Genomic DNA, 21,238 nt, shown 5'->3' with positions numbered 1-21,238 from the left:
GCTTTGTCAGCTCCATGTTTCCCCTTCAGGGTCATGGCTGTCAAACCAGCCCAGAATTAGCTCCGAACGGCCTTCTGAGCGCTCTCAGATCTTCATTTGCATCGTGCGCGCTCGGAAAGGTGTGACATTCTTCTTCTTAAGAGAAATCAAAGAAACAAACCTATACACTTAAAAAAAAACAACAAAACCCTGATTTTCTTTAAAACAAATTTCAAAGAACTAAATCCTAACTTTTAAATATCTGATTTTATAAAGGAAGGCATCCATGGACTTCCCCGGGGGTCCAGTGGTTAAGACTCTGTGCTCCCAATGCAGGGGACCCAGGTTCCATCCCTGGTCAGGGAACTAGATCCCGCATGCCTCCATGAAGATCCTTCAGGCGACGAAGAAAATCCCTGTGCCACAACTAAGACCCAGCGCAGCCAAATAAATAAATATTTTTTAAAAAGGAAGGCATCCGTCCATGATGTTAGTAATAGTAATGAAAGCTCCCATCAACGGGGCATCTACTTTTTGCTGGACCCTTTAGATGCATTCATAAAATAGCCACAACAAAAACAGCAGAGGCATTTATTATCATGTGTTTATCTCACACCAGGTCCTATGGTGAGCCCAGATCAGCCCCTGCCTCACTGAACCCTCCCAATATCGGCCCCCTTTTACAGATGAGAAAACTGAGGCTAAGGGAGAGGACATAACATGCCGAAAGCCAGGTGGCTTGGAAGAACGGAGCCACGATCCAAACCCGAGGGGTGTGTCCAGACCCACACGCTTGAACAGGAGCCCAACTGCAGTGTCTTATTCAATCCTCACAACAGCCTACAAAGGTGTGTCAGCCCCACACCGTAGATGGATACACTGAGGCCCAAGAGAGTAATGACTTTCTCAAGGTTGCGCAGCAGGCATGTGGCCAGGGAGGGCTGGGGAGGCAGTCCCACCCGCTCCAAAGCCTACATCCTTTCCACCGGCTCCTCTGTCACTTCAGGAATTTAATTTATAAATAATAAATGGTAACAGCGAGTCCCTACTGGGGCTGGTGCTGTCCGTGGTGCTGAAGACGCAACATGCCTGAGACGGACAAGATCCCTGCCTTCCAGAAGTGGACCTTCGTGGGATATTGGCGATAAAGGAACACAGAATTAAGTACCAGGTCAGGTGAGGATAACAGATATGGAAAAATGAAGCCAAGTGAGCAGGACAGGGCACACTGGGGTAGAGAAGCAGATCAATGTAGGGCCATCAGGAAGGCCTCTCTGGAAAGGTGACCCCTGAGAGCCAGGAACTGGGTGACCTCCAGGAAACCACATTCCTGCACCGGGTCTCAGTCTCCTAATCCGTAAAGTGGGGATGGCATTACTCAGGACCCAGGCTGTTCGCTTCAAGGGGGAAGTGAGCAAACAGCAGGAAAGCACTTTTACACTGTAAAGTGTCATCCAGGAAACAATCGTCTCTGTTCAGCCCTCCCGCGACTTGCATACAAGGCTTGGCAGCAAAATGTGTTTTTCACGTAAGAAATGTAAGGTCCCATCAACAACTTAAACATGACTTTATTTAGTTGGTCCTGATGTTATAAAGTGTTACTCCTGCCCATAAATATCAGAACAGACTTGGTAAGGAGGAATCTGTTAATAGCAAGGGTTGGGATTTTCTGAATATACAAGGGGAAGTTCCCACATGGAACAGGTCACCTTAGGCATTAAAAGAAATAATTTAAACATTTTAGAAGAGCACAGGCCTCGATTCCACTTTAATTTACTGTGCGATCTTGGGCAAGCTCTTCACCTAAGCTTGGTTCCTTCTCCCATAGAGACAGGAACAGCAGAGACCTCAAGGGGTTGTCTTGCCCCTACAGTAGCCATTAACCCCCCGTGGCTATTTAATTTCAAACTAACTGCCATGAAATGAAACACAGAAGTCAGTTTCTCAGTCACACTAGCCCCATTTCAAGTGCTCAAAACCCACAAGAGGCAGGTGGCCGCAGTAGTGGACAGCTCAGGTCTAGGGCCTTGCTACTCATCAGCTGGGAGCTGGCGAGAAATGCAGATGCTCCAGCCACCCCAGGCCTGCTGCACTGAGATCTGCGCTTTAACAAGACCCCCCCCCCCAACCTCTCTAGGGAAATCTCATGCACCTGAAGTCTGAGAAGGGCTGCCTGGGAGACAGCAGGTAGGGAGACACCCTACGAGAAGGCGTAGCTCTGTAACAATGACAAGGATGACAGGGCGCTTTCCACACCCTCTCTTAGTGGGGGTCACAGTCTCCAAACCGAACTAGTCACAGAACTTCTGACAAAGGCTGCGCTGAGTCCAGGTGCAGAAGGCAGGCAGGGGAAGGTGGTGTGGACAGGAAAATGGAATCCCTCAGACATTTCAGAAGTTTGTGTGCACACGGGGACAGAATATTTCAATTCTGTGCTGGCCAGGATTTTCTGACTTGTTGACTATTCCTGTTTTGGAATGAAGTCCAACATGAAAATGACATTTAAAAAAACCCACAGGCTGACTTCATGTCCAAACACATCTCTCCATGTTTGTAGAAAAAAAAAAAAAGAAAGAAAGAAAAGAAGCATACCAGCAAGAGAATCTTGCTTCCCCCAATTCGTGAATGGCCAGCCAGCTACTTCTCTTTCAACCAACGATTTCCCCTGATGGTTCCACAGCCTTGCCCCAGCGCTGACGCTGGCGAGTGAAAAAGCCTCAGAGCACAAGTTGTTTTTAACACTTCATCTCTCACCTGCACAATCACCAGCCTGGGAGGAAGTCATCAACATCCTCCACTGGACGGATGAGGAACCAGAGATGCAGGGCAGGGGAGTCACCTGCCCTCCGTCTCACACCTGGGAGGCAGGTGAGTGTCTAACCTGATCACAGGCTACCACTTCACCCAGTTCTGTCTCCACCATGTCATGGCCTTTTCTTGTTTATATTTCTCTTGATTAGGAGTCTTGGTTGTTTTGCTACCCACTGTATCCTCGGCACCTAGCAGAGTCTAGAACTAGGTACGTGCTCAGTAAATGTGTGTTGAATGAATGAATGAACTGTAATGGCAGCAGCACCTCCAGCCTCAGACCCTTGGTTAGCCTGCCCCTTCGAGCTGGAAGACCTGCACCCCACCGTCCACTCGTCCAAACACTATCTAAATGCCAAGGACCCTGTCAAGTGCCACTTCCTACATGAAGCAACCCCACCTACCCTACTTGGTCCCCACGCAGCCTCTGTTTCTCCCACTTGCCCCTCAGGCCCTCCATGGAACTCCAGCCACGTGCCTCCTTGCCGGTCTTCAAATGCGCCACCAACGCTCCTGACTAAGAGCTGCTGCCTCTGTCCAGAATGGCCCCCCCCAGACATGTGCGTGGCTGGCTCCCTCCATTCCAGTCTCTGCTCAAATGTCACCTCATCGGAGGGTGATGTCATGCCCTGTCCTCTTATCCCTGATCCCCCAACATATCAAAGCTCTGTTTATCCATGGCCTGTCTTCTGTGTGTTCACTGCTACATCCTCGGTGCCCAGAATCAGGCCCTGCACGTAAAAAGGGGTCAGCAAACACCCATTGAGTAAAGAATCAGGTGCAAATGGGAAAACACACAATAATGATGATGACTACTATGGGATAGGGTTAAAACAAGTGAGAAGGGAGACACCAGACAGCAAAGATACATAAGATGGTGGGAGGAGGGGCGGGGTGGGTGCATTCCAGGGACCTTCGGGCAAGAGTGGCAATGTTGATTAATTTTAGGCTAAGTTGGATATGCATATTAAAATATTATGAGTAACCACTAAACAAATCGAAAAGGAATGTAGAATTTCCAAACCAGTAGAGGGGAAAAAAAGAAACTTCAATCAATCCAAAAGAAAGCAGAGGAGGGATACAGAAAGCACAAAATGAATGACAGACATGTTTTATATACTGGGAAAGACTAAACAAATATTCATTGTTATTACTCAAGTACAAACATCTTTACCGAGGTCCTCCTACACAGAAACGACCAGGGCACACGATCCCCAAGGGACTCACAGCTGAGTGAAATGGACATCAAACGTCCACAGGGGATGGACCATTCAGAGGGGCTGGCACATTTCCTCCTCCCATAATCACAGCCATTTGCCAAATGCATCTATCTTTTTCACCTTGGCCCCCAGGAAGCTCAGGCTCTAATTTCCAGCCCACAGAGTCCACATGAGCCCCAGGTGCTGATATTCTAGGCGCTCCCTCTGAGCTGCTCTGATTTCTTTTTCTTAACACTGGCTTTTAATTTATCATCAACACTACCATTTTACTATTCTTATTGTTTTTATAAACCGTCTCAAATCCTTTGACACAAGGTGGGGTATAAATTAGCAAGCAAAAAGTCCAAACGAACAACAAAACGCACAAAATAAAACGAAGGAAGAACTTTCAAAGAGCCCAGATCTTTCAGAGACATGCCCTTCTACCTTATTTAAACATTAAAAAGAAATTTTTTTTAACTTAAGGCAGAGATTTTTAGGATGATGGTCTTAAAAAAAAAAAAAACTGCAAAACATGTTTGAAATACCTACACACACACACACACACACACACACACACACACACACACACAACAGGGGGTCTCATTTCATTTCCAAAGCCATTCTGTTGTAAATAGATAATTAGCACTTAAGCACACCTTTCAGGGGGTTTATATATTAACATGAAAATACCGTAATTACGGCTGGCCAAAGTGGCTTGACGACCACTTAGAATTCTAGATTTTTCATCTTTATTAGAAGTTAACTTTCTCTCTTTTAGCCCCTGAAACACAGCTTGGCTTTGTGAGAAATTCTTTTCGGTGAAGAATAGAGCAAGTTAATCTTTTGAATCCACCGCACTCTTCCTCTAGATTTCTATCTGAGCGTTGGTCTCCCTCTCTCTGGGCGACCACGTGTTTATCAGTCACCCTGGCTTCTGCGACTACACGCAACCAAAGTTCCTCAACACCAACGTGCTTCTGAGCGGACACAGCCAGAAATGACATGAACCCAGAATCCAAACTTTTTTTTTGTTTTAAATATTCCATCTCGAGTCTTTGCGGGAAGAGCAACCTGTTTCTGAAAATGTCTGGATCGGGACCTTGTATCCAGCTAATGCGCAAAGGAGCCAGAAGCCGTTTGAAGCCTGCTGTACACATCCGGGGTGATTCTTATGAGCTCTTCAGAAGATGAAGTTGGTTGGATATTTTGGTTGAAGTGACCACAGCACAAGGTTTTTCTTTTCCTTTCTCGTTCGCTTAACAAATACTTGGCGATAAACACTTGCCCGCGTTGTCTGCTCTCTGCCCCCTTGGCCACCTCCAGGGCCACTCCCAGCCCTCCTGCCTCTCCTGGAGTCCCAGTGTCCTCCCCTGTCTGCTACGGTCATGCACCACCCAGCAGCCAAAGGGAACTTTCAAAACACTGAGTCAGGGCTTCCCTGGTGGCGCAGTGGTTGAGAGTCCGCCTGCCGATGCAGGGGACACGGGTTCGTGCCCCGGTCCGGGAGGATCCCACATGCCGCGGAGCGGCTGGGCCCGTGAGCCATGGCCGCTGAGCCTGCGCGTCCGGAGCCTGTGCTCCGCAGCGGGAGAGGCTGTGACAGTGAGAGGCCCACGTACCACACACACACACAAGAAAACAAAAACCACTGAGTCACACCATGTCCCCCCCCGCTCTGTGGCCACGTTAACACTCAGAACAAAATCCACATCCTCGCCCTGCGGGTCAGCAGACTGGGGCCTCCCTCCCTGGCCTCTGCCATCACTGCGCTCAGCCCTGCAGGCCTCGGGCTGCACACCAAACAACTCAGGGCAGGGCCCTCTCCAGCTCAGGACGCTCTCGGAGAGGCCGTCCTAGATCACCTATGTCAAGAAACCTCCGACCCCCGTCACTATCACCTCGCCCTGATCATTGATCTGATTCATCCATCCAATCCCCTAAATGATCTTGTCTGTTTACAGTAAGTCCCCTACTACGAACCTTTAAGCTGCGAACTTTCAAAGATGCGAACGCGTAGCGTACAGCAGTATAGTATTTTTATTTCAAGCCCAGGGCGTCCGGAAGCAAGCGTAAAAGCAGTGGTGGTGTAGTCCTATACAGCCGACTGTGCTACTGGGGTGCCTAGGCTAACTCTGCTGGGCGTACAGACAAATTGGACTTAGGAACGTGCTCTCGGAACAGAACTCGTTCTTATGTAGGGGACTTGCTGTACTTTGCTTATCGCCTGACCCTGCATTCGTCCTCGGGCCCTCCTGGCAGGGGCTACATTGGTCATCACCAAACCTCCAACACCAAGACAGGGAACACGGTAGGCCCTCCGCTCAAGACATGGGATGAGCGGGATGCATGTGGACCCCTCCCCTGTTCTCCCGCGGTCATAGGCCAGCGGGAGAGACAGACACTCAGCTCAGCTCACCCGCAGCGGGGCTCTGAGGTCAGCAGGCGTGTGGGCCGGGAGGGGAGACGAGCGGGAGCTCCAGGGGGGCTTAGTCAACACATGGTGTAAACGTCACATTCTGTGGATGCAGACGTGGACACCCAGAGGGAGAAGCGAGGTCGCCTGGCCAATGAAGTGGGCCCCAGGACCCCCTGGCTTCAGCGCTCCGTCCCCAGCTCTGCCGAAGAGGCTGTGAGTCCTGACCTCGGTCAACGTGAGGCCTGTCAGACTGGACCTGCCGGCGAGCTGAGCTGCCCACACCCTGGGGACTTCGGCCAGTCCCAGGAAACCCATCCCTCCCCCACCACCCTGGCCGCGTGGGGCAGGACAGCGGGATGGCTCTGCCCAAGGAAACCCAGAAGGTGTCCGGCCCCAAACTTGGGCTGTGCACGGCCCGGGCGGGGTCACCCAGGTCCTGTCTCTCAGGCCTGATACGCTGGATGCCCAGCGCGGAGCTTCCACGGCCCGGGGCAGGTACCGGGCATAAAGAGACGCAAGTGAACACACACAGGTAAGAGACTCTGGGAAGAAGGTGTCCCACTGTGGGGAGGCTGGAAGGATGGAGGTAAAAACAATTTGTCTCAGGAATAAGACAAAAGCAGCAACTTGTACAAGCTCCCGGGGACAGAGCTGTGGGGAGTGGCGAGGCAGAGCAAAGCCTTCCCGAAGCCTGGCCTCACCCCAGAGTGGGGGGAAGGGAGAGAAGAGAAGGGCCGAGCCTGGGCAGTGGGTGAGGAGGTCAGCAACCTCTAGCTGCGTCCGAAACAACTGTTTCCCACAGAGAATAACGGTTCTGTGCCAGGGAGCAGCCTCCTGCTCCCCGGGGATCCTGGGGAGCACAGAGATCCTCAGCCCCACCTGCAGCTCCTGCCACGGGCTCCTGAGTCCAACAGCAAAGAGGCAAAAGGACGGCGTGGAGCCCGTCTCTGCACCAACCCCCTATGGCCCTCGGGCCCTCAACGCAGCGGCAAATGAGGCAAAAAACAAAGAAATCCCCTCGGAATGATTTCTCCGTTTCCCTTCCTCTCCCTTCCTCCCTCACAGATTTTAATTAAGGGTTTACTTGCAAAAGACCTAGCTCTATTTAACTAAATCCTTGGACCCCTTTTACATTGTCTTATATATCGTTTTATGCTAGGGCGCCAGTAAAAAGTTAATTATAACTTCTAAACTCTCCACTGCCAGTCATCTTCCTCCCCTGCCTGATGCCGCTAAGGGTAGCGCCACTTAATTAACCAGCCCCTCGTGGGTAACCAGACCTCTCCACGCTTGTTCAACAGACACCCGCGAGCACCCCTGGGGCCAGGCTGGGCTGGGTCCTGAGGACCTGCACGGACTAGGCGCCGTCTCAACCCTCGAGGGGCTCACAGGATCCTGCAGGAGGAAGGGGAGGCTGGCAGGACGGCCCACTTGGGACCCCAAAGCAGCTCGGCAGGTGACGGAAGTGAGTGAAGAAGACACGGGCAGGACAGACAACAGCAGGGCGAAAATAATGGGTGGCGCTGATGGCCTCAGAGGGAAGGGAGCAAGGATACCGGAGCTGTGGTTGGGTCTCAGTGGAGGCCTACGTCTTACGACACAGCCTCTGGGGATGGGGCTGAGGTCTGGGAGTTCAGTTTGGGACCTAAAAACGAGTCTAAAATCCTGGTGGACAGCCAGGAGGAGGTGTCTTCTGAGAAGACTGATTAATATACCGGCTGGATCTCAAAGAGGGATCAGGTCTGGGAGGAGATGGAGGTGTCTGTGAGTCTAGGCAGAAGCAAGAGCAGGAGGGTATGACTATCATCTGGAAAGAAGGGGTCGAGAGGCCCACGGTTGGTCCCAGGAGGAGCCACTTTCAGTGAGAAGGAGGAGAACCAGGAACAAAAGGAGGAGATGGAGAAGCAGGGAGCCCAGAGAGGGAGGTGTGGAAGCTGGGGAAGGAGAAGCCAAGCTGGACGGGGCAGCATCAGGCAGGTGGAGAGGCGGAGAGGAGGGGTGAGCACCCGGCTGTGGCCTCTGGGCAGTCGCTCTGAGGCCAGTGCCGGGGTCTGAGGCTGCAGGAGCCGGGGGTGGGAGCGAGGGATGCGGTGGCTGCAGGCTTCTCCTGACAGGGGCGTGGGGAGGCCAGCCTGGCCCCTGCCAGTCGCAGAGAGCAGGCTTCCTGGCATCTTGTGAACCCCGTCTCGTGAACTGACAGCTCTTGAGGACACGGCTGTCACTCAGAGCCAGGGGCAGAATTTGGCCTGGTGTTCTTCCCTCGGGGAAGATGCGGGCGTGTCGCAGCCTCAGGGTCAGGCGCTGCCTCTGCAGACGGCATCCTGGGAGGCGGGTGCTCCTGGGTGCTCGGCCTCTGTCCCCACCCTCAGCACCCCCCGGCTTCCAGTGGCGAGCCCAGGCTCACCTGCCGGCCTCAGCTCCTAGGCTCATCCTGGAGACCCCCACTCAGCCTCTGCCCTTTCGCAGACCCTCCCGGAGTCCCGTATTGCGACAGCCATGCCCACACTCTTCTGCGTCACAGCCCGGCCCTCCTCGAAGCCCCATTTGCTGCTGTCCCACCCAACAGCAACCAGCCCTGCTGGGGACGCAGGGACCAGCTCACAGTGCAGACACCCCGAGTCTACGTCTCTGTCCAGGGCCTCCCCCGGCTAAGGCACTGGCTGGTGCTAGGGATGAGACGCGCCCTGCCCTCCAGGGGCTGACAGTCTCAGGGGGAGGCAGGGCGGACGGGAGGCATGAGGACACAGACAATTCCCTCCACAAGGTGAGGGCCACCACCAAGGACTGAATAGGGAGCCCTGGGTGCACAGGGAGGAGGGACCAATACCGCCCAGTGGGGCAGGGGGAAGCTTCAGAAGAACGACATTTAGGGGTGGGTAGGACACTGTCGGGTGGACGAGAAAGAGCCTTCCCAGCTGGGGGACGAGCATGAGGCAGGGCCCAGGTGGGGCACTGGAGTCTGCCAGTGTGGCTGGAAGAAGATGGCTCGCCGACCTTGAGGCTCGTTGATTTGCCTGTGTTCGTGGCGGACTCAGCTCAGGGAGAGGCAGGCTTCTTACGACAACAGCTGCCACTTCCGGAGGGCTTCTCCTTGCGCTAAGCACTGTATGGGAACATGATTCTTCAATCCTCCCCAACCCCATGGGGTAGGTAACTAATTCTTCCCATTTTACAGATGAGGCACAGAGAGGTTGAGTGGCTAAGCTAAGGTCACACAGCAAATAAGAGGCTGAAGCAGGGGTGAAGACAGGTCTGCCTGACTTCCAGGAGGGAGCTCTTAACCTTCATGCCGTCCCACCTCCCTGCACAGACACGACTTACTGGGCCAACCAGTCTGTGGGCTCCACGCTGCCGGTCCATCCTCACGCAGTTACTGCGGGGGAGCAAGGAGCTTCCAGCACATCCTTTTCCATTTTCAGCCAATTTTGCTCTTCTTTTCACTCTTTATAGCCAGAAAGCCCGTCCTTAGCAATTTTTTAGCTGCTTACGGGGACATTTACAAATCAAGCTGGTGTTTCTATTTCATGAACGTATTTGGGATATTAATGTCCGAAGGGAAAAAGGATCTGCTCAGAGGGGCCCTGTCATCCCCAACCCAGTGCCCCCCAAAGAACACAGACCCAGACAGAAGCCTGCAAGTGGGCAAAACGTGGACACCACGCACACCCAAGCCAAGAGCAACGCCGCCGACAGCAAATTAGAGTCGCGTGAGTTTAGCCGCACCGCTCCCCAGTTAGGTGCCTCTCACAAGGAGGGCCTCTATTAACTTTTTAACCCTTCTCCTGTCTGTCTGGAGGTGCCCCCTGGAATATGATTTTAGATGCTTTCCATGAGATCAACGAACAGGGAAGAAGCTGGTTATGAATTTCAACTCTGTAACTTTCTCACTCGGGCGGAGGAAGGGCTGGGCCAGTGGGCCTGAGAGGTGGATGGGGCCCCGCTGGCCTAGGGAAGGGGCTCCAGGGGAGAGCTTCTGAGCGGCTGGATGACACCAGCACTGACCTGAGCCCAGCGCGGCCCCTAGCCCCATCCTGGGACACACTGTGCACCAGACACCAGAGAGGCCAGCATTTCTTTAAAAACAGCGAGATTTTAGTGTTGCCTTTTTAAAGCTACGAGAATAATACATGCTCCCTATAGAAAATCAGAGGGAAAAAAGAAAGAGAGAACCATAAAGAAGAAAATAAAAATCCCTCATGATCCCATCTCCCAGACATCGCTTCTGGAACATTCCAGAGCCTTTGCCCTCACTGGCCTTGCTGTCTCCGCAATCCAGGCCTTTTTAAAGGTCACTCCCATACACAGACCTTCCCAAAGACCCCATGGCACCTAGAATCAACCCCAAACTCCTGCCGTTGGCCCACAGGGCGTATCTGAACCAACCGGTGACAAAGCCTCCACACTGCACACCTGCCTGCCTGCCCTCAGGTCCTCTGCAGCCGCTGTGCCCCTGCCTGGAATGTCCCTCCTACATCACCTCACTCTCACCTCCACGCCTCACCCAAAGCCACCTCTTCAGGGAGGCCTTCCATGGCGCCTCAAGGGGCTCTCAGTCACCATCACTCCCCCTGGGCCAGCGCTCTGCCGACCTCATCACGTGAACGGTTCTCTTACTGCTTCTGGTGTATCCACCCATCCACTGTGTCCCCATCACCAGACGCAGCACCCTGTCCTCACTCCCCACCATCACCCACTGCATGGGACACACTTGCACAGAGCTCTCAGTGAGGTGTACTGAATGGACGAATGAATACCCCTGCGGTCTTTGCTGAGTGTGTGTGCGTGTGTGTGTGTGTCTGCAAGAACTGCCCACACAGCTGAGATCGCAGGTCAACTCCACACACACACAAATCATCTACCGCTTCTCCCTGCAACTCAACGTGAAGGCTCAGCTCAAGGCCCCCCACTGCCTACTGTGGGACCAGCCCATGTCCCCTACCTCTACCCCAAGGGGGCCCTGATCTGCAAACGCCAGCTCCTGGAGGCAGTAATAACACCTGCACAGCCCTTTACAGTTCACACACTTGAACATTTCCTCCATCCCAGTGGAGTCTCAAAACAACCTGCCTCCAAAGAGGCAGGCAGGTCAAGGGGAGCCTGACCACCCCCAGTTAAAACGAGGCCGGGGGGCTCAGAGAGGTCACACGACTGCTGCCATCACCTGGGAGAAAGCTGACCCTGGACGTCTGGCCCCAAGAGGCACAGCCCACACCTTAACTTCGAATCAGTGAGGTTTCACCATAAAAACAAGAGAGGTGATAACAGAGGAGAGGACAGAGCTCGGCTCTGGAGTCCAACTGCCTGGGTTTCAACCCCAGCTCTGCCACTTACTAGCTGTGTGACCTTGGGCAAGTTCCTTCACTCCTCTGGGCCTCGGTTTCTCCTCTGTCAAGTGGGGATGACAATAGCTCCCGCCTCGTTCCCTCATCAAGAGAAGCAAATGATTTAATAATATACATAAAGGGCACATGCCAACACTCAATAAACACAGAGCCCTTTACAACACCACCCTGAGCCCATCTCTGCCGCATCACCACACCCCTGGCACGTGAACCGCCAGCCCACAGAGGTGAGTCACCTTGAGCAGCGGGCCAGTTCCCAGAAAGCCAGCTGCAGACGGACCGCTATAAACCCACTCCTACTGATGCCCTAACTCACATGCAAATTCCTCCAGCTCTGTCACTCTTCAGGCTGAAGCCCCGCCCAGCCCACTTGAGTGACAAACAGTGACATCTGCAAACACTTCAAGGCTGCCAAGGGGAGAGGTTCCTTTTGCAAAAGGGAGACCCCTCTGTAAGTTCACCCTTCCCACCCGTGATGATCCAGGCAAAGAAATCAATCCCACGTCAAGTGCAGACATGAAGAAAGCCTCCTGAATTCCTCCAGCACACAGTTCTGACTTCTGTTACGAGGCGAGTAAAGAGATTCTCCTAAAATGGCCACATCTCACCGTGCTGGCCCTCCCAGGCCCCTGCTTTCCCCTTATGTGCAGAGTCTCAGGGAGTCCCCACCCCTCTTTCCAGGCTCATCACCCTCACGTCCTCCAAACCTCCTCCCTCCAGTCACAACACGTCATGCCACCTCTCAAGTGTCCCCCCGCAGGCTTTGGCCTCCGCTGTCCCCTCAACCTGCAGCTGCTCTCTTCCCAGCACCATCGCCCAGCTCCCCAGGCTGGGCCCAGCCCAACGGCAGCTTGTCCCAGAAGCTGCCCCAGCCTGGGAAGAGGCCACCACCAGCCTCTGCACTGAGATCCCACAGCCCTTGGCCACCACCCCCCTGGCACATGCAACTGTTGGGTTCATTTACTCACTCAGCTTGGAGACGAGCACGTCTGGGCCGGGGGGACATCGGAAATAGTCCCTCACTTCGGGAACCTCAGTGCAAGGGAGCCGACATCGTCTTCTGTCAGATAGGGGTCTAAACAGCACCCACCCCAAATGGCTCTTCCTCAAATTCAGCCCGGCAGTGGTGGTAAGGAGCCTGGCACACAAGCAGGTGCCCGGCCACCAGCGACTCCTGTTCTCTGCCTGGGACATGGACTCAGCTCAGCCTCACATCTTTTGAGACCCACAGCAGGGGGACAAGAAACCAGCCCCCGTGAGGGTCCCCTCCTGGGAAGCAGCCCGGGGCGTGGGGAGAAGCCCAGGGCAGACTCACCGACAGGAGCCCCTCCCACCCCAGGCTTCACAAAGCTCAGCCCAAACAGGCCCCTTGATGAGAACTTCCCATTTGAATAATCAATATTTAAAGCTCCGAGCCCGCCAAGGGGAGTGCAAGGCCTTGCTTGTAAATATTTGTCTCGACTGGCAGAGCCAGCCTCTCCCGCCGCAGCCACCCGCCTCGCTCCTGGCCCCCCTCTGCTTGCACAGCTCCCAGCCAACTGCACAGCGGGACGCCCCTGGGGAGGCGGGGGACCGTCTGGCGGCCACGAGGGGCTGCACGGGGAGGTGGGCCCGCCCCGTACCCAGGCCTCTGTGTCAACAGCCCAGGGGCCACCCATCTGTCTCCTTGGGCCATGGTACAGAGATTCGCTGGGAGGTGTCCCTGGATTCCAAGCAAACGGCTTTTCCCAGGGGGGCACCCCAGATTTATGTGTTTCTTATTTTGGAAGAAAGCAAAGCCAAGGACAAAACCCTAGGGGCGTGCTTGCAAATCGTGGCCCACCATCTCCTATGGCGCAGGACGGCACTCCGCTGCCTGTACCAATGGCTGCCCACGGAGGAACCCACACCGGGCCCCCTGGGCTCCTGCTTGGGGCCACGAGGCCTGGAGGGTCCCCTCACTGGAGAAGCCGTCAATGACGGTGGGTGGCTGTACCTACCAGCTGAGGTGCCTGCCCTGACATCACTGTTCCCAGAGAGTCATTCATTCATCCGTCCATTCAGCCACTTATCTGCTCATCAATTATTACTCGGCATCTACCTGTACCAGGCACTGGGGGCTGGACACACAAGTGGACAAAAACAAACCTGGACAAAATCCCTTTGGGAGGAAGTCCCCCAGGCCAAAAAAATCCCACCAACAAATGGAAAATCACAGCAGAGACAAGCGCTGGGGTAGGAGACCTCCCAGGTGTCACGGGAGAGTGAGAGGGGTGTGGCCTGGTCCCGGAGGTCAGGGGGCTTCCCAGGGGAGGTGGACAGGTGACAAAGTCCAGGGAGGGGCCGGGCAGAGCAGGGAGGAAGGACGGTGGGCAGGGGGCCGCCCGAGTCCGGCTGCTCACAGGCACCGCCCCTTCTGGCACCTACCCAGCCACTCGTTGAATTTCTTCACCTCGCTCGGGAGCCCCAGCTCGGTGAAGTCCCCGGCATGGATGAGCACGTCGCCGTAGGGCATCTGGATGGGGTCCGTCCTTGAGTGGGTGTCAGACACGCAGACAAAGCGGGTGTATCCGGGCGGCTTGGGGGCGTCATGAGGCACCGGGTCCACCCTGAGGGGAAAGAAGATCATGGGGTCACGGGGTCGCGGCGCTGGGAGCCTGCAGCTCACGTCCCATCAACTCAGACCACAGCCAGGTCAGATCACACGTGGTCCAGATCACATCCGCCTGCCCACCTGTGTCCGAATCCTGCCCCTCCTGATCACTAGCCGGGCAAAACATTTCCCCCTGAGCCTCAGCTTCCCCTCTGTAACGTGGGAAGCCCCGAGGGTTGCTGCGAGGTAATGAATGGGAAGGGCTGACAGGTACAGCCGGGCACCTGTATGGTGCCTACAGCTAACCTGCTGCTTGACAAGTAGTACCTCTCTACCTTTTTTTTTCATTATCAGCCCTTAAGGGGCCTTTTCGTCTTCTTTCTTTTTTTCTTTTTTTTGCGGTACGCGGACCTCTCACTGTTGTGGCCTCTCCCGTTGCGGAGCACAGGCTCCGGACGCGCAGGCTCAGCGGCCATGGCTCACGAGCCCAGCCGCTCCGCGGCATGTGGGATCTTCCCGGACCGGGGCACGAACCCGCGTCCCCCGCATCGGCAGGCGGACTCTCAACCACTGTGCCACCAGGGAAGCCCAAGGGGCCTTTTTAGATGTTTTTTCTACTCACCCCTCTCTCATAAAGTTCTAACACCACAGATATGCCGTATATCTGTTTATTTACTGTGCGTGTATCTGTGCTTTAGAATCAGAGTAAGATTTTTTTCACCCCCCAAAACCAGTTTTCACCCCCTTGGGGGGTGCTATCAGCCCCATCAGGGATGCATGGACGGAGCTCCACCTTCCAGCCGGAAGATCCGACTCTCTGGCACTGTGCAGAGACAGCACAAGTAGCATCCGGGGAGAGCCACGAGGGAAGGGGGGAATTTCGTGGGAACTTGTGAAACAAAGCACTAAAGACAGGCAGCAATTTTCCAAAACTATGAGAGGGTCCGATCGGGTTTAGAACAAGGGCTTTCCAAGGTCCTGTAGGAAAACAGTTCTGGAATCAGAAGACCAGGCTTCAGATCCCAGATCTGCTGCCCGTCACTAACGTGTAACCTTAGGAAAATGTCTGGCCTTGGTTTGCTCGTCTGTAAAATGGAGCTATCTCATTAGGCAACAATGCTCAGAAAATTAACAAGCGGCACAACTGTTAAGTTCTTCGCCCCTGGGAGCCCCTGGGAGCCTTCTCGTCTTACAGAGGAGGACACCGAACAGGCGGCCCCCCCCAGTTCAGGGCTCTCCCCGAGAGCCACACTCTGCCTCCTCAGCTGACTGATTTCTCCAGGCTCAAAACTCTGAAAAACAACGCAATGACATTTCAACGAGCTGCTCTCTCCCAACGAGGATGCGGCTCGAGGAGTTGTGTTTAAATCTAATTATGCGCCAAACCAAAAGCAGCGCCACATCAGTTACGTAAATACTTTCAAAGGCATCTTTCTGATTATGCTTCTTGTTCTTCAGACAAAATACTTCGAAGGAACGTAACTAACACCTTACGAGAGACGTGGGTTCAGCAGGCTAATGTGCAGGGAGCATGAGCACGCCCCACCCATCGCAGCTACAGCGTCACATCGGCCACTCCACGTCACCAGGCTGCGGCGGGAGGGGTTCACGGGGCACCTCTCTGGGGGTGGTCAAGTCAAGTTAGAATCCCAGCAGGTCAGAGTGGGACCCGACCGGGGAGAAAAGGAAAAATCCCTGAGTCTGATGATGGCAACAGGAGGGTTCTGGAGCCCTCCTTCATCCCTCTCATTCCTTCATTCATTCAACACAACACATCCTGAATGCCTACTGGGTACCAGCCCTGAGCTCAAAGCTGGGGAACTGAATGAGCCAGGCCTGATCCCAGACTGATGGTGGAGACAGACCTGGCCAGGAAACGACAAAGTCACAAGATTCGATGGGGCAGCAGAGGGGCTGGGGGCCAGAGAAGGCCCTAACCTGGCCTGGGGCCCCCTGAACTTTCCAGGAGGAGGTGATGCCTGAGCTGGTCTGGAAGCTCAAATCTCCCTCCCAGTAATTGCTGCCACTCCTCTGTCCTCTGGGTCCCTCCCCCCACCCCATGTGACAGTCTTGCAGGGAGCTGGCCTGTGAATCCACCTGTCCGCCCCTAACACAGCTGATTGGACCAAGGCAGCCAATCACTACTGGGCTACTGGCCCGGCAAGGAACACGAGTGAGCCAATCAAATTCATTCAAATTCATTCATTCTTTCTTTCTTTCTTTCATTCCCCCTCACATACACTGAGGTTGTGAGGACACCACAAGGAAACAGAAAACAAGTCAAAGAGGAAAAAAAAAGGAGACACAGGGAGTGAGATGCCACCCCCTGTGAGTCCCTTGTGGAGGAGCCCTGAGCAGTTCCCGCCATCAGCCAGCCAAGAGCACCCGAGTTGCACCGGCGCTAGTCAGGCTGGGCCTGCTGCTGGAGTCCAAGCTCTTTAATTAACTCTGTTCTTACTTCCCTCCGCCCCGAGGCTTCTGAGCTCAGTGAGGAGGCAAACCTAATAATCCCCAGAGAAAAAAAAATAGACTCTTATTTCCCGGCACTGTCCTCCGGCTATTTGGATTGTAACAAATGCTGAACCTTGAAATAATAACAACAGTAATGATATTGATGATTTCCACTGGCTGAGAGCTCATTACGTGTTAAGCGCTTTACATGCATCTGCTCTCTTCACCCTCACAATGACTGTCTGAGCAGGGCACTATGGTTGTGCCCATTTTATAGATGAGGAAACTGAGGAGCAGAAAAGGCTCACGTGCCCAGGATCTCAGCTATGGAAGCTGGTGGAGCTGGAATTTGAAGCTGGTTTTTGGTTCCAGAACTCACACCAAGCTGGACTATTTCCAGGCCTTCATTTCATTCAGTCAATCTATGGACAAATGCTTCTTGAGTGCCCCCTAAATACCAAACACCTGCTAGGCACAGGACGGGACACCCATAGAGACCACCTCGTGCAGCTCCCAGAAACCCTGTCGGTGTTTAGAAGTGAGGAAAAGAGCGAGAAGAATGAAGATACGGAGAAAGAGAACGAGAGCACACAAAGGGTGGGAGGACCCGGCAGCATCCTTTGAACCCTAGATCCAGCTGTGCCTGAAGCTGGTCCCAATCTGGATTTCCTAGCTAGTTATGTGAGCCAGTAAACTCTCCTTTACCCATAAGACAATTTGAATTGGGTTTCTGACACTTGCAATGGCAAAACCCTGGCTAACCCCTGAGTTCCAGCAGCCCCGTAGAGTAAGTAACTGGGGCCTGGAAAGGTTAGTCCCACATCCAGGGCACTTGCTAGTACGTTAAAGAGTAGAATTTGAACATAGGCCTTCAGAACTGGAGTGGGGGCATTTAACCTCACACCTTCTCGCGACTAGAAGAAACAAAGCAAAATGGTTATTCCAGAGTCGTCCTTCATGGACCAGAGAGAAGGTATGGAAACAAGTGTTCCTGGTTTGGGGGGGGCCAAACCCGACTTTCCCAAAGCCTCTGCCTGCTGAGGGGCCCCCATCAAGGTTGTGGCTCTTTCTCTCTCTCTCTCTGAGACCTATAATCTGTCACCACTCTCTCCAGCCTCACAAGGCATCTTCCCACCGGAATCCTGGCGGCAGGCATGGTGCAGAATAGAGAATGCAGCCTCCAGCACCTGGACCCAGCCTGGCACCCCGGCTCGGCGACTTCCTCGCTGTGCCCTGGACCCTCCCATCCTCCAGTCCAGCTCTGTAGGGTGGGAACCACCCAGGGCTGCCCCCTGCAGCCCATTTCCTGTGCCCTGGACCCCTTCTCGGTCTCTTTCTCCCCTAAGCCATTGGCTCCCTGGAAGTGCAGCTCCTGGTACCAAAGACTCATGTGGGCATCAGAAGCAGAGCCCCATCCCCCCACTATTTCCTGGGGAAATAGGGTACACTGAAAGCCAGGGGGTGGAGAGCAGAGGACTCGTTCCTTCAGTGAAGTTCCAAAACCATGTCCAGCCACGTAACTGGACACGAGCTGTGGCATTCTAGAATGAGAGAGACCTCTGGTCCCCTCCTTTCATCCTACAAGTGGGGAAACGGAGGCCCAGAGGAGGGCAGGGACTGGTTGGCACCGGGCCACACTGCCCAAGGCTCTTTCCACGAAGCACTGACTCCGAGGTGACCTCCACCCCGAGTCCCTGTGCCTGCCCTTCCTCCCCACATCCTGGCTTTGCTTTTGCCGGTCTTCCAAGCTCCGGGGTTATGCCACCACCCCCAGGAAGCCCTCCTTGATCTCCCACCACACTCTTCCTGGGGCGTGCACCCTGCCTCATCCTTGCTCCCTTTTCTTTCCCTCCTGCTGTCCACTGTGCTAGGCTCGAGGGACAGCCCGTGCTGGTGGAGGGGACAGATGCTTAGAAAACTGTCCCACAAATGAATGCATAAGCACAGGCTGAAGCCTGTGTCACGAAGGGAAGGCTCTGAGTGCTTAGATCGGGGTGGGGGGCCGTTAGGAAGGTCTGGGGAAGGGTCAGGGAAGGTGTCCCCAAGGAAGTGACACCTGGGTGAGATCTGAAGGATGAGTCTATGTTGTCAGGACAAAGAGTAGGGGAGGCAGAGGGAACAATGGACTGTCCCAGAAAACACGGAAAGAACAAATGTGTATGGGGGGGGTGGGAGGAATTGGGAGATTGGGATGGACACATATACACTATTGATACCATGTATAAAATGGACAACTAATGAGAACATACTGCATAGCACAGGGAACTCTGCTTAACGCACTGTGGTGACCTAAACGGGAAGGAAATCCAAAAAAGAGGGCATATATGTATATGTATAGCTGATTCATTTTGCTGTACAGTAGAAACTAACACAACACTGTAAAGCAACTATACTCCAATAAAAATTAATTTAAATAAAAAACATAAACGTCCCAGAAACCAGAACTGCACCTGGAGCCCTTGGGGAGAGGGAGCAGGATGCGGCTTGAGAACAGACAGAGCCCAGGTCGGGGCTTTCTTCCTGCCACGCCCCCTTGGCCCCTCCCGGGGCCAAGGCTGACCCTCACTGTCTCCTGGAGACCTCTCAGTGCACAGACGGGCTAGGGGCCACTGGGTCCCTTCTGAAGCCTCCGTGTCACCTAGCGAGGGGGTCGGCACTCCAGCCTGGCACAGAGCTGAGGGCCGGGGACAGGGGGCCAGTCCCAGCCTGGCGCAGAGCAGTGCCCCGCCCTGCTACGTTCTTCAAGGACCCCACACAGCCTGACGTGCTTGGAGGGTCTTCAAACGGGTTAGTCTAGTATCCACCGATGGAACTCCCTTTAAAGGCCAGAGAGGAGTCGCCATGCCTGGCACCAGCTCCCCCCCCATAAGGTGGGTCCCCAGGGTAACCCTGTCCTGCAGACACTGCTCTCACCTTCTCGCTGAGCAACAGGCCACCCGTCCACCTGCCCACCCAGGACTAAGGGGCCGGTGCCTGGAGGGGCTCTCCCCAGACCACCGCAGGGTTTCTCGGCCCCCAGGGTAAGGGGTCTTCCGTCTCAGGGCCCAAAACCCAGAGGCCCAGATCCAGACATTCACTCCTCAGGCAAAGACAGCCTCGTTACCGCCAGGGTCCCTGGGGGCAACTACATAAATCACGGGGCTCAATCGGAGGCCGCGTTTGGACGGTCACTGTTGTTACTAAACGTAAATTGTGGATTTATTAAATAGGGCCCCTCACTACCTCACCCCAGAGACAAAGCCCAGGGTGGCAATAAATCTCGTGCTGGGAAGTGGCAGCCATCCTCCCGCGTCTCCCTCAGTGGAGACTCGCCATGGAGACCCACGTGCTTCCCTGGTGCGCAGGGTGTGAGTCCAAAGAAGGGGGGTGGGAGGGAACAGCGCCCCGCCGAGTCCCCACGCGATCCGGCTTCACCCAGCTGTGTACAAAGTTGCATTTCAAAGGTGGGTTGACCCGAGCAGGCAATGAGAGAGCACCGGATGAGGAGTCCAGAACCAGGGCGCACGGCGTGCTCTTCCCAGGACCCGGCCCAAACCCCCGGCCTCCCCAGAGCCCCGCTGCCAATAACGCCTGGAGCCCTGGCCTCAGGAGCAGGCAGCACAGAGCAGGCCAGGAGGGAGGCAGCGGGGCAGGCCGGTGGGAACCTGCTCCGCCCACACCAGCTGAGCGACCACGAAAAGGCGTTAAGCTTTTTCTCCACAGCACTTGTTGCTACCAGGGTCCTACGCTATCGCGCACTTCATGACTCTTACGACATGTCCCACTGGAGGGTCAGCTCAGCGCGGGCAGGGCTCTGCCCCTGATCACTGCTGTGTCCCTAGCGCCTAGCCCAGCCAGCGAATACTAACAATACAGGACGTCGTGGCCTGGCCCCCCTCTATGTGGGTTCACCTACCTGACTCTCAGTATTACGATGAGCAGCATTACGTAGACGGGGAAACGGAGGCACCGAGAGACACCCGACAAACAAGTGGCAGAGCCAGGATTCAAAGCCAGGCAGGCCAGCCTGGAGCCCACACTCCTAACTAACCAGTGTGCTGCGCAGCTGCTCACAAACACCCCGAGAGGACGGGTAAATGGATGAATGAACAAATAACCCGCAGTTGTTAAGCGGGGGAATCACCCTTCTCTCACCTGGTCATTCACTGCCCTTCCTCAGGACACAGCCCGGCCCACGGGGGCCCGCGTGGCTCCCGCCCAGCACACCCTCCGCCCAGCTGGGCGTTCCTGCACTTCCCAGCCACCCCCCAGCTCAGACCCTGCGGCAACTTCTGCCTGGCCTGCTTCCCCCTCCCAACTTGCTGCCCTCACTCCTCGTCCTCTGGGTCTCAACCTAAAAGTCAGCTCTTCCAGAGGGTCCTTCCTCAGCCCCTTGGCCGCCCTGTCTCCTGACTTCTGTTGCCCTAGCCCTGTTCTGGGACTGGGGGCTGCCCGGCGGGGGTGTTCTACAGGACAGCTCTGCCTGCTA

At 54.7% G+C, this 21,238-nt stretch overlaps 1 protein-coding gene across 2 annotated transcripts in view; it reads right to left on the bottom strand.

Annotated features, from left to right (window-relative positions):
• Positions 1-21,238, bottom strand: part of MPPED1 (metallophosphoesterase domain containing 1) — a 77,101-nt gene that overhangs the window by 41,612 nt on the left and 14,251 nt on the right. For both annotated transcript variants that reach the window (XM_067698327.1, XM_067698328.1), the window contains exon 3: positions 14,154-14,335. In XM_067698327.1, the coding sequence (XP_067554428.1) occupies positions 14,154-14,335 (182 nt within the window). The remainder of the gene's footprint in view (positions 1-14,153; positions 14,336-21,238) is intronic.

This window comes from Pseudorca crassidens, chromosome 11 (genome assembly GCF_039906515.1).
Source record: "Pseudorca crassidens isolate mPseCra1 chromosome 11, mPseCra1.hap1, whole genome shotgun sequence".
Lineage (NCBI taxonomy): Eukaryota > Metazoa > Chordata > Mammalia > Artiodactyla > Delphinidae > Pseudorca > Pseudorca crassidens.
The sequence above is the reverse complement of the archived record's forward strand: the minus strand, read 5'-3'. Positions and strand labels throughout refer to the sequence as shown.